At 36.6% G+C, this 14098-nt stretch overlaps 1 protein-coding gene across 1 annotated transcript in view; it reads left to right on the plus strand.

The window, feature by feature from the left end:
* SUPT3H (SPT3 homolog, SAGA and STAGA complex component) overlaps positions 1 to 14098 on the plus strand; it is a 281477-nt gene that overhangs the window by 139635 nt on the left and 127744 nt on the right. The window contains exon 3 of the mRNA XM_049819342.1: positions 4050 to 4134. Within this exon, the coding sequence (XP_049675299.1) occupies positions 4050 to 4134 (85 nt within the window). The remainder of the gene's footprint in view (positions 1 to 4049; positions 4135 to 14098) is intronic.

The following is a 14098-nucleotide window of genomic DNA, read 5'->3' on the forward strand; positions in this document are numbered from 1 at the left end:
GTACAAATACAATTAACAAGTATCGAAGCTTCACATTTATTTCGTGCCTAAAAAATCCCATATCAATTGCAAAGAAAAAGGAAGCAGCTGTGGGTAGGTGTGGTGGTTTTTGCTTTTTGCTGAAACCACCATGCCAGTATCTAGTTTTCTGTGTGTGGGAAAGAAGCTGGCAGAAGTTATGTGGGAAAACAACGAAGGCGAACTGAGATAGAAACCACTTTTGAAGGTAGAAAGAGTGTAAGTGAGGGAGGAAGAAAGTAGGTGCATCTGGAACTTGATTTTCTATGTAATCAAGTAGTGCAGTTGATTTTGCATCTCTCTGCTTCAGGTTTCTGCATCAGCTGACACATCCTTTTGCATCAGAATGGAGCAAAAAGATTTGATATCTGTATCCTCGCAGATCAATGGGCTGCGTCTTGATTGCATCTCTTCTGCTTCTCGTGCCATTTAGGGAACTGATCGTTACTTGAGAGAGAGACTCGTCGGCGCAGGCAGGGAGGGCATCTCAGCGTAGAGGCAGCATCCTGCCTCGAAAACAGTTTTGTTCTTGCACTTTGTTGTCCTCAGAAAAGCAAACCAAAACCCCTTTCATTTGTGTATGTGGAATGCTGAGTAAAACTGTTAACAAAAGAAATATATGTTTAACATGATAATGCTGGCAACCAGGAGTTTACTACTCTCTTACACACTTGGGTTTGGTTTGCATTTTAAGTCTTGGAAAGAAAGAAAAATTACTTTTAAATACTAAAAGGCCAATAAGCAAGAATGAACAACATGTTATGGTTGTGGTAACTGAATTCTGTTTGGTTTTACATACCTTGTAGAAAAAAAATCAGTTTTCCTGTTAATTTACATATGCACCTTACTTTAAAAAAGATAAATACTTAGGTTTTATCCTATATGAGCACTTGTTTTGAATCTGTGATGTTTTAAATATTATTTTACATTCCAGTGTACTATGGCAATAAATATCTCTATTTTTATAAGTATTTCCTATACAATATCCAGGTATTCGGAGTTAATAAAATATTTAATAGTATCTGGATTGTTTGCTGTGCTGTGCTTGTAGTCCTAGGAAGTACCTGACATTGTAATTGATGCACATGGGCACTCCCGCATAGCAGAGAAAAAGTTGTGTGAGTTGTGCTTATTTTAGAGATACTGTACAACACATTAGAAAACATGACCATCTCTTTAAGATGCTGATAGTCTCAACAAGAGAGACAAATGATAGGAAACAAATACAGAGTGTAATTTCCTCATGCTATGACTATTACAGTACAGTGGGTTATACTTAGATGTTGCCTGAGTAATTCTTGTGCTCTTACATGTATCAAGCTGAAATTTAATATCATTAGAATTTCAAATGCTCTTGGAAGAATACTGGATATAATTTCATTATTAGAGGGGAAAAAACCCTACTATATAACTCTTTAGTTGTTTATAGGTAAAATATTGTTTTATTTTATTGCAGGATAGAAGAATGCTTTTGTAAGGAAGTAATTGATATATTCAGTCACCTAGGAAGATTTGAATCTTGCTTATAAATAAAATTTCACTATTTTTAAAAGAAACTGTAGTGTTATTTTTGGCCTGTTCTATTTAATTTACAATTAATATATTTTACTGTACAAGTTTTTTTACTTTAAAAACTCAGGTTTAGGAGGAGAGAGAGAATTTTTTTTTAGAAATGCCTAGAGGAACTATTTGAAAGCACAGCAAGTTGTCTTTCACTGTAATGATGTAAGACTTCAATAGTTTTTTTTTTATTTTGATATGCATGTAATGATAAGGTATTTACAGTGAGCCAAACTTGGGCCCCATTGAGACCAATTTAAGACTAATTAACAGCTTTAAATTTAAAAAAATAATTTAGCCAAAAGTCAGATACGTAGGGGCCAAAACCAGAGCAACTAGTAAACCTTTGGAAGGGTTAATGACTTTGATTTCATTAATTTCTTTGCTTTCATGAGACTTCTATTGCTGGATAATTTTATTTCAGAAACATTGTGCCTGTTTTAGGACGCTGAAGTACAAATACTGGATAGCAGACCTGAGCTAGTTTCTTCTGATTGAGAGATTCAGCTTTTATGAAAGCTGTGATGTGCAGGTGTCCAAGCAACTGTAGACCACAGCTCCCCACCAGCACACATACAGGTGATGTTAGGAAGTCAGTTGAGCAAATCTCTTGAAGTAATTTATCCATGACTCTGGCTGATTTTTTTTTAAATTTTTTTTTTTTGCCATGGTTCTGGGAAACCAAGGGGGTTTGCTGTTGTAGAGGGAGATGTGTGGATAAATGAGGCAATAGATGAGGCAAGAGGAGTATCTCATTTTTCCAGAGCTTTCTTAGCACTTCTTCATCCCATCACAGTCATGTTTCTCTGGTCCTTCGCACATAAGTACCAGGACAAAATTTTATGTATACTATGATAATATGAGAATGCTTGAGCCAGTTCTTGATCCTGTTCATCATAACGTGGAAAAAAAGGTGCCCATCTTTTTTATGTAAGTAAGAGAACTGAGATAAGAGAAGGTGAAGGATTTTGATGTTCTTGAATCCTCTATTACTTACACAAATGGCTGAGTAAATAGGCAAACCCAGCGTTACTTATTTATAGCATCCTTCTTGAATAGCTAGTATGGTTGATACATAAAGAAATTATTTCGAAGTTGGATGTGGCACAACAAAATTTGTGAAGGGTTTTGATACCTATGTATAAGAAGGAGCCATAGCTAGAATCCTTGAATTCCCCATTTCTGCTACGTGGGACTGAACTGAAAATGTAGGTTTCAGAAGCAAAGTACAGACAGTATTCAAGAAATAGCATCTTTTTGTGCCTTATGTGATGAAGGGAAACCGCGTAGAATGAGACTTTTTCCTTTCTCTAGACTGCAGCTCAACTACCCAGATGGAAGTAGGGCTTAGGGAGGGCTTAAACTGTCTGGACTCACTGACCTGGACTGATGAGGAGTGGAGTTTGGTGGCAACCTACAGTCGTTTTGGATACTAAAAGACCTTCACTGGGTCTTTGATGGCCTCCCTGAAAGAACGCACCTACCAACAAGTAGTAAATCTGTCAGCCCCACTTGGATCTCTTAGATGTTTCCCGTGAAGTGCCCCTGTACTCTGCCTGGATCTGGAGCTGAAGCCCACCATCCCAATTTGAGATGAATGGTTTCACAGGGCTTTTGGGGCATTGAGTGGGAAATGCTGGGGCTCTGCAGTGGGTCAGAGGTGCTACAAGCTGAAAGTCTAGCTCTCAGATTTTCTGCGGCACCTACACTATCTTTTAATAGGGTGGTGACGGCCACTGCCCCATCCCCGATCAAAGGAGTGATCCCAGCTTTAGCTGAACAAATAGCAGTTAAGGCAGGTGTAGGGAGGAACCTCTGGTATTTCTTAGAGAAGAAAAAGCTTTGCAAAAAGTCCATCACAATTACTTATTTCATGATGCCTGTTGCAGTGGCTTGCCTTTTTGTTTGCGGTATTCTATGAACACTATCATCTCTTTATGACCTCCTGTCATTTAATCTTGCCGTGTAGACTTTAAGAGCCTCCTATATATTATATATAAAAATGTTTACCTTTGATTCATAGTAGTTCCTTCCATATCTTAGCACTAGCATTTAGATTTGGGATAAAATACCTGTTAACATTTTACCTTTTAAAATAGATATTTGGTAGTTTTGTAAGCAAAGGGGACTGCAAATAAATACAGAATTACTTCTAGTTGTGCACATACTACAGCTTTGCTTACTCTTTTTTCAAATGTTCCTACAAACTGGATTTTCCTCTGTTTCCTCAGTTTTTCATTTTTTTCTCACCATGTGCTTTAATATACATTCTTGCAGCTCTTTTGTTCCTTTAATCGGATTACTTTGGTTTATATTCCTCGCACCACACTGAGTGATCCATTTCTATACATACAATTGTATTAAGCTTGTTGTTATTATTCATATTTTTTCTTTTTATTTTTCTGGAGACCACCTACTTTGTTTCTTTTAAACTCATTTTCATAGCCTTGCAATAAACCTCTTTCTTTCAGGTTTTCCTTAGGAGATGCTCGCAGGCCACTCCATGAAACTGCAATACTGGTGGAAGACATCGTCCACACTCAACTGATAAATTTGGTAAGAACATAACTGATAAAATAGTCTTCACTCTAAACCTCCTTGAAACAACATGACATTTTCATGCTCAAATGTCTAATAACAGATTGTTCTGGTTTTAGAAACTAATAAAACACAGAAACTGAGGGTGATGTTCTGGCCACAATAATCCATAGAAGCTACTGTTAGGCTGGCAGATAGAGAGCGTGCACTTTGCTTATGGGTGTATACTGCATTTGTGTGATATCTGCAAGCCCACCTAACCTGGGGAATAAAGCTGATGTATTTTCTTGTTAAAAACTTCAAGCTGTTAAAAAACCCCAACTGGTTAGTCATCTGAAGACTTCATTGCTATTTTTTTTGTGTTCTAGTATTTGTGTTAATGTATTATTTGCTTAATATTTATGTTCTAATATTCTTACTCTTTGATGTTTTGACTTCTGTCAAAAATAATGCAGAAATATTGAATATTTTTCCCTACGGGAAGCCAATGAAAGTGTTGTATAAATGAGGCTGGTTTGAATCTCGTCTGTCAGAAGCAGCTCTAAGTTTGAACCTCTCCATAGTTTTTAATTAAAGTTCAACAACACCTCTTAAGAAATCAACGGCAGTATTTTATCCCATGGCATGAATCTGCCATCTGACATTTTGTACAGAAAGGTATACTCTTACATGTCACCTGTAGCTTGGGAAGCATAACGAATGTTTTTTTTCTTATTACAGTGATTCTTCACATGAAATAACCAGCATGTATGGGTGTGGACATTATATGGAACTATGTATATAAATAATACGAATACATATTATTACTGATATTTAGATATGATGAGGCCCTAGATCAGCTAGAGCTTTGAGCTGCAAGTTCCTAGATCTTTTCTCCATAATGAGCCCTTTCAGCAAGCAGAAGGGTTTTTAAGTTTCAAACTAGGTTCTGTTACTACATTAACTAGAATTAAAAACTTTTGCTAAACTGAGAAAATTCAGAATGGGGCAGACGACATATTAGAAATAAATATATATGTGTGTGTGTGTTGATATATATAATCTATATATTTATACTTAGAATATTTTTATATTGTATATAGAGTATCTTTTATTAAAATACAATGTAAATAAACCTCCCCCTGCCCACTGTTTGCCTGCAGACAGGTGCTTTCCTTCAGCTTTGCACTTAATCCAGCAACCGTTCAGTGGCTTCCTGGATCTCAGCGAACGAGCTGGGGTCCCTTCCAGCTCCGGGTAGTTTCTTTCTGCTCACACCTCCGAAGCCCAGCGGTGTATCCCCGTCTCTGCAGTCTCCTGGCATTTTTGTGCTGTGGCTTTTTGCTTATTATGCTCCTCTCGGTCTGTCCTGAACCTGTGCCCTGTGGCTCCTGGTTTCCCATGGGTTAATCGTGCTGCTCTGAGCATGTATTTGTAATTTTTATTCTAGCTCTAACTACTAAAAAATTACATTTTCTTAACGACTGCCCAGATTTGTGGAAACGGATGGTTGCAGCTTCACTTTTCCTTTAGCAATAACGTGAAGAGTCTGCGCTTTTACATCCCACCGAGGCTTAGCTGAGCCGAGCTTTACGTCAACACGTACGTTTTGAGAAAATGCAACCTGCAGCCATGTGGTCTTTGCACTTAAATCAAAGCCGGGCACTTACTTGGGGAATGACCGTGACCCGGGGTTAACCCTGCGTGGGGCGTAGGGCATGTACGATTTCCTGACAGAAGGAAGAATGGGAACGGAGCGGCAGATAAACAGCTTTTCTAACCTTTCCCCTCCGAGCCTAAGACAGCACTTTATTTCTGAGGAAGTGAAAGTATCTTTAATAGCTCATTGCTTTGACCTCTGACATTCACATGCCGGAACTCTTAAATCAGGAGCTTTTTACATACTCCGGACTTCTGATAGGGATTTTTGCACATTTGTCATCCTTAATAACTGCACATCCTTATTGAGCTGTTACTGTGTAGTTATATTAAATTTTCCCTTTAGATGTAGGTGTTCGTGTGGGTATATATCCAGCACTAGAAAAAAGCTATTTTTATAATTGAAGCTGACTGCAGATGTAAATTTATTGCTTACTACCTGGGTTTTGTCATATTACTCATGTTAATGGACTACACAGTTCTCATTATGTAATTTAATGATTTCTTCTCAAAATTAATGTCCATTTTGCCATCCATAATACATGTATGAGGCTAAACTGTAGAAACTACTTTTATGCCTGCAGTAAAGCTGGCACGTTGCATACATCTTTCACAGTAAACATTTGTAAGAAGAGCTTGTACTTGTTGATTAAGTCCAGGTTTGCACTTCTGAATTAAAAAATAAGTTGCCAGCATGATTGCCTTTGATTGGTTGACTTTTGATATCTTGCAAGTTTATAGTTCCAGCTTCCTATTTTCAAGGTTGATCTGAACTCTATTAAATCAGGGTCTGGTTTGGACAGATTTATACAGTCGCTGCTTCAAACCACTATATACTTCATGAGGTCCGGCTGCTATAGCAGATGACTGCACTAACAAGTCAAATTCTTGAAAAGCAGACTTTTTAAAGTCTGCATCACATTTTATGATCGATTTTTTGTGTGCGTTTTGTACAATATGCACACTGTTTTACATTAAGTTAAATTCTGCTAAAAGTATATACCAATGTGTAGAAGGAAATGAGTGTCTCCAGAGGATGATTCACATCATCCTAAAATTAGTTTCCAAGTTAGATGAGATGAATCTCTTGAGGAATTTATTTCCTCAGCTGTCTAATAAATGGATCCTTCGGCGGCTTGCTGGGGTTTGGATATCTACGAGTTAGGCATAAAATTTGAGCGATAAATTCCATCCAATTTGTATCAGAATGCTAGCTTGAGTTTGAAAATTTTTTGCATATATTGTAACTACAATAAATGTTTTGTTATTTGCATATCAAGCAATATAAAAACCAAAAAAATACCCACCAGAATGAGAAAGTTCTCTACATTTTTTGTTCAAGTATAATGCATTTGAAGAGCACAATGAATTCAAGTTTTAATTTGAAATCAAATTCAGTGTTGACTTATAGTATTTGTTTAGTAACTGATCTATATGTATTTATAGATGCCTTGATATTACCCCTAAAACAGTATTTATTTACATGTGCTAAGACTGGAGGTTCCAATCAAGGCTATATTGTTCTTTATGGTTAAGCACAAATAGTAGATGACTGTTATAAGGAAAATTGCGCCTACAAAAAAGGTTCAATGGGGAATGGAAAAAGATGTTAATCAGAAGGGAACAAGCCTTTAAATTACTTACCATTTGAAGTGGAACGAGGCCTCTTTTAGTTTGTTCTTTCATCATATCCAGTACAATTTGCATGTGCAGCAAGAAGATTTTGAAGCATCGTCTTTTGTAATAATCTATTAGTATCTGTTCAGACCTTTAGAAAAGGAAACCAAAGATCCTGCTTTAAGACAAATCAGTATTGTTCAGCACTTTGTCAAGAAAAAGAGGCTGTAATTAAGAGAAATGGAATAGGAATTTTTCTTAGTAATTAAACTACCATTGAGAGGTGTGGCATCAAAATAGCTGAAGTCTTGCACATACGTGGATGTAAAAGCATCTGGAAATTTTTTCATGTAATATTTAAGAAAGAGGAAAAGTCTCTCCTCACCATGACCATCTCCGTCCAGAATTTCTGTCGTGCTGAGTTGGATCATAGGAAAATGTAGTATTATTAGACTAATATTAAAACCTAAAGATCTCTTAGTATCTTCTCTTGATAGGGCCATAGCTCCGTGTTCACGCTTTGGATGTCATGTTCAAAGGCTAATAGACAATAGGATCATGATGTACTACTTAAATCAAAAAGACTGTTAAGGAGTTACCTTCCTTGTGCTGGGAATGTATCAGCTGGGCATTTATGATCAGAATGAACTACCAGCAGTTTCCTCTCTAGGCTTGCTGAATATAGTAGTAGTAGTACTGACACCTGCTTTCACAGAATTTGATTAGTCAATTTAGCACTAGATCTGAACTTCGGTCCTTTACATTTTGTTTCTGAGATATCAGATGGTTTCTGGGAAGAGCTTAGATTTGTTTTTCCAAAGTGAAAGGCGTTTTAGCGGTAGCACAGAGTTCAGCAAGGGAATATGAAAAATTACACGTGTGCATACCAAAAATACTGATGTGCTTATAAACAGCAGAGCCCAAAAGTCCTTCCCTGCTGGTGAGTAACCTTACCTGTCCACGAAAGACTGGCTGCTCAGAGGGAAGGCCACAGCTCATTGCAACAGCCTTAGACTGCCTCCTTTAAATGTTTTCTCCACTGGAATTCTTCGTAGCCTGTGATAAGTCATTGCGAAGATTGTCATGAATGATAGAATTCATGTTAAAAGTTGTGGTTTACTCCCTGTCGGCTAATGTGTGTCTGCTAGAAGATGGACTCTGATCTCTTCAATTGATGTCGAATGATTTAAGTCAAACCCACTTGGCTGGATTTTTAGAATGCAATAGTGTCAGCTTAAAGGAACTTTGATTGCCCAGCATTGTCTTGTAGATGGTAGGTTGGGGTTTTTTGATCGATTACTTTTGTCTTCCAATGGAAGAATTTAATGTCATACAACTAGCGCTGCTATCTGGTAATTATTAACATTCCACTTTTGCTTCGTTTGTAGGAGCATGATCTGAGTCTCATGTTACATATGTGCATATATGAACACTTTGCATATACACATAGGTAATTTTATTTTTTTCTGGTCTATTACTATTGGAAATTAATTGTCTCTAACACACATAATATAGTTAATTCAGAATCAACTTTCAACCAAAGCACAGAACACAGGTCAGTAGGTGAATAATCTATACTGCAATATGATATGGAATATTTTTTTTAAACTGCAGCAGTAATTCATAGGTAGAACACTTATAGCGAGATGCAGAAATTCAGCAGTATGTCAAGTCCTGAGTAAGTCCATAGTAAATCTATCCCGTGGAGTAAATTGCTTTTTATAGTAGGGACTTAAATAAAGATTGGGTAGTCATTTGCCACAGCTAGGAAAAAGAATGGTGAAAATACAGAGACAAGCGTAGGCATAGGTTTACTGATATGAAATGCTAAGTATTTAAATCATGATGGGCATGAATTTGTGTTTTCAAAGGGCTGTACTTTTTCTGGATGAACGTGGTGTGCTTTCCTTGCTTCCCAGCTTTATTCCTGCAGCTGTTAATCATTTTATTGCAGTTTAAAGAGAAAGGAGAAGGAGGAGGAAAAACTCACCTTCACTGGCCCATCCAGAGAAAAAGACAACGGCGATGGGAGAGGGGAGTAGGAAAAATGAGGATTTCAACAGAAACAAGGATAGAGCTTTCTTGGTTCTTTACAGCCTACTCCTACAGCTTTTTTTAAAACCAAATCACACCCGTTATTCATTCACAAACTTGATTAGTCATTTTAATGTGTGTAACCTCTATGCTGTTCTGAAATCATACAGTCCCAGGTTTGTTTACTGCATTTTTGAACCGTTAGACTTGTAACCTTTATATACGTAATTGTAGAATTTCTGACATTCCTTTTAAAAAAGAGAGAATTGAAACCAGCTCGTTCGTTAACAGAAATTGCCCACCGATAAAAACAAACCGTGTGAAGCACTGTTCACTCTTGATCCCAAAGTTGTGTGCAACCGTCACTTATGCCGCCCCAGTACTGGGAGAAGTCCTTGTTTTATGAGTCTGTTTTAAAACAGTAATAAAGTTTCCTGCGCAGGACATTAATTAGAGGGGTTATCAAAATAAGACAAACTAATATAATTTGTGATTGTACAAAATAAAGGAAGTCGAGGGTACCATAGGGACCTAATGAATCACAGGATGGAAACAATCTTCTGGCTAACTAAACATTCAGACTTTGTACTAAGTCATAGGGTGTATATACAACTCAGCAAACCGGAACACACTGTGTGTTTACATGAATGGGATAAAGGAGTTCACAAAAACCATCTGGGAAAAAAAATCCTTCGACTATTCATTCTGTTCCTACTGTAGACTAAATTAAACAACACGCGTACATTCGCAGCAAACACGTGGCACACCTGCCCTGGAAGAAATCAAACTGGAAAAATAAGTCTATAATATAAAAAATTCCCCGGGTACGAGCAATGTGCATTTGTTAGCATTTCCCATGTGTGATGGAAAAGAAGGGAAGGGACTTTATTTCTAGCACGCGGTTGTTAATTGTTCCCTGTGCGTTTACATCATTTAAATGTGGTCAATATTTAGATTATGTTACTGCATTGGTAGGAGTAAATTATTTTTTTTTCTTTTACTTTTGAATAGAAAGAGCATCTTTGACATTATCTTTTGCAGTTGTTCTCGAAGTTGATTTTGGATGATTTGTATTGTTTAATTTTTTGAAAGCTTTCTGCGCGATTCTAAAAGGAAGGGCTGTTTTTCAAAAAACGTCTTTGTTCAATTTAAAGAGTAGTATAGAGTAGGTTTTGTCATTCTGAGTATATTTTTTTTTCTATGCAGTGCAAAAATTTGAATAGACTCAACCCATTCATTGCTGTTCTATAGAGATCAGATGCTATTACTGCTGTACCAAAGGAGCTCAGTGACAGGGTGTCTGTTATTTGCAGGCAAAGATGGCACTGGTTTAGAGAGGCCTACATCAGACACAAGGCACTGCTTTCTCAATTTCTTCTTAAGAAAAATTATTTTTGTTTCTTTTCTAATAGTTTTTGATTAGCAAACACTTGACTTTAGATTACTTGAACAAATGGACAGCATTTCATCTTCAATATATTACAGTATTGTGAAATGTCTTTTAAGGAGGGTGGGGTTTTTTTTAATTTAAATTGGAAACAATGAAGTCTTTTGTCTGACTTTTGATGAAGTCTTGCGTTTTCTTCATTGGTAATTTATACAAAAAGTGATGTCCTGAGTTTTCTACTCTAACACTAGCTGCCACTTGTTCAAATATTCAGACATATTTATTCTAAAGCACAGAATCTACTTCAGGAGAGAGTTCAGGAGTCCCAGTTAGGGATTCTGGGCTCTCTCTGTGCTTTCTCTTAAGATGAGAGACTTGATGACCAATTTGGTTAGATGTTTTCTTTCCAGTGGATCTTTCTGCAGAGTCAACACGTGCTATGAGACAGAGCTGCTGCTTTTTGCCTGGTCAGGCAGAGATGCTGCTCAGCAGCCAGTGGTGATGGCCTGCACTGATCTAAAAAGCGGAGAGACTAAGATACTGTTATTAAGAACCTTTAAAAACAAAAATCAAACAGAAGGAAATGAATAATTATGCCTGCATCATTGTAGCAACATGTTCAATAGTGAAGAAAAAAATCCAAACCATTGACTAGATCGAATGGAAAAAGTGATGTGATCAATGGTTAAAGATTGTCTTGTAGTGCATATAAAATATAAAAAACGAAGGTAGTGCAGGGAGCTATAATCCCAATATCTCCTGATTTTTTATATCAGTCTTTGGGCCTTTAATAACAGTGACACAGATTTATGTGTGTTGTATATGTATGCGTCTGTATGTACAGGTCTGTTTTTTCCACCCTTAACGCATCAGATTCCTGTTTAGGCTGTTGAGCAAGAATTAAGTATGTATGAAATTTCACAGATTGGGGCTTTCGAATATATGGCATTCCTAAATACATATTTACTCAATTACTTTGGCTTCTGGGGCTTTTATGAATCAATTGATAAGCTGATCCCAGCCTGAGTTTGCAAAATTCAAATATATCCTCTATTTAATTTTTAGATATACTGTTAGGAGTTTAGCATAGACTAATAGCTACTGAAATCTTGGATGAGCTGAGCTGAGACATTCAGTGTACAGATGCACAGTGTCTAGGGTGTGTTGACTACTTATATTGATGTCACTTACTATTTTGCTGGAGCCCTACAAAATTCTAGGTGATTAGCTCTTTAGAAAAGAACAAATGAAAAAGTTAAGTTGAAGAGTAGTCATTAGATTTTTATTGCACAATATGATGCAATCTGGTAAATCAATATTTTGTCAATGGTTTTGCTCTCTGCTCTCCTTTATTGAAAGCGTTTATGACTGAACTGGCTTTTGCCAGGGGTGTTTTTGATATAGCCTAAAAAATGTCTCAAATTATTTAGGTGGGCTGAAGTGAAGGAGCAATCTTTCTGTCTGTAAAAAGTCATGATTACATCCCAAGCTTCAGAAGTCAAATGGAAAATTGATATTCAGGGTTTCTTTCTTTCTTTAACTTGCTTGTATGTTGTAAATTGAATATTGTAGGTGTATGAACGTGTGTGTAAAGTCCATATCTGCATGCAGAGACCCATCTCATCTAGTAGTCCGATTCTGGCAGCAATTAGTAAACTAAATGAAAAGAATCTGAAATTTATCAGTGGTATGAGACACATGGATATTTGGTTAGAAAGATGGACCTCAAGTTAACTTTCAAACGCATCTGTGTATCTTTGAAATGAGCTCCAGAATCCAATAAACAATGGGGGTGTAATTATAATTTTTATCATCTTTCTTGCTTTATTTCAAATGATTGTCCAAATTTGTTAACTGTCAGTGCCTGGTGGAGGGTAACATTCCTTCTGCTTTTCCTCTGAGATCCTGGGTAGATTGACCTGAACAAACATAAAGGCAAACAAACATATTTTTCTATAGCTGAGATAACGATGCCAGATCATCTTTTGTGTCAGGGGACATAAATGGGCACTTCTAGGATGTGACTCTTCATCTCCTAAAGTAGTTATTTAACATTCTGGCCTTACATGTAAAATCTGGACTTCTTAAGTGAGATGAGATGTCTCTCACTACGACTTTCAGCACTAGCTGTATTTTTTTATTTATTTAATTTTTCATTGATTCTGTCAAACAGGATTGTAAACTTGTGAAAGACACAAACTGATTTATGGATATCTGTGGTGAAAAAAGAGTAGCGTTAAATTCTGCATGGTCTTTAAGTGTAACTCATAAACCTGAAAGGTCATCTCAGAGTGTTTAACAGAGCAAATTCATTGTAGTTTTTAAGTCACTTTATCTGATTTCAAGCAAACCTGATAGTTTCAGAGTAACTTTTTTTAGGAAGATTGGCTTGTTAAAAGTGTTATGTAGTTACAAGGAAATGTGGTCACAGCTGGTTCTGGTTTCTTAGCTAATCCACCTGATTGGAAACAACAGGTTTTTGATATTTTTCCATTTCTTACACTGACACCTAGTGTTCAGAGTTCTTGAGTTTCTAATACTGCACTTTGTTATTAATAGATTGCTGTCGATACTGAAGTTCTCCACCCTTGTCAACATCTTCCATTTCTGTTCTTCTTCAAAAGAACGCAATAACTGAAGGCAAAGGTGTTACCATCATTCAAAACAATATTACTTTGGAAATACAAACAGTACGCTACTACTGCAAAACTTGGCAAAAGCTATTCTACTTCTTGAAGCGCTGCAAAATTTGTTTTCTTAAAATTTAAGTGCTTTAGTTTTGGCAAATACAACTCTTTTGTGTCTATAAGTGTCACTGGCCAACAAAAACAGTGATAACAGCAGAAACCCTTAGATCAGTATTTATTTAATTGTGGGAGATGTCAACGCTTTTTATTTCTGTGTTCTTTTATCTTCAAGCCACGAGTTCTACCTGATAGGAGTGTTGATGGTAGCACAGTCCTTGAGAGGACAGAAAATAACTTATACACAAAAAGTAGCACAAGCAGTCTTTTATCTCAGACTTGCAAATAAATGGAGCAATCCAAGTATGGACTGTAACCCATTCCTGACAAAGACAACAACTGAGAGAGTAAAATTTACTCTCTAACTCTTACACTTGTGATTTTGCTGTATGTTAACTGAAGATCCTTCATGATTTAAGAGACTATATTAAGAATTTTGTGTGGCTGTATCTATAAGTATCAGTGAATTTTGTATTTTAGTGATGGATTCTATAGAAAAGTGAAAAATATTCAGGCAGAGAAAATGCATATTAAACTTACCCTTGATATGATCATTCTTCCA

This window comes from Accipiter gentilis, chromosome 16, assembly GCF_929443795.1.
Source record: "Accipiter gentilis chromosome 16, bAccGen1.1, whole genome shotgun sequence".
Lineage (NCBI taxonomy): Eukaryota > Metazoa > Chordata > Aves > Accipitriformes > Accipitridae > Astur > Astur gentilis.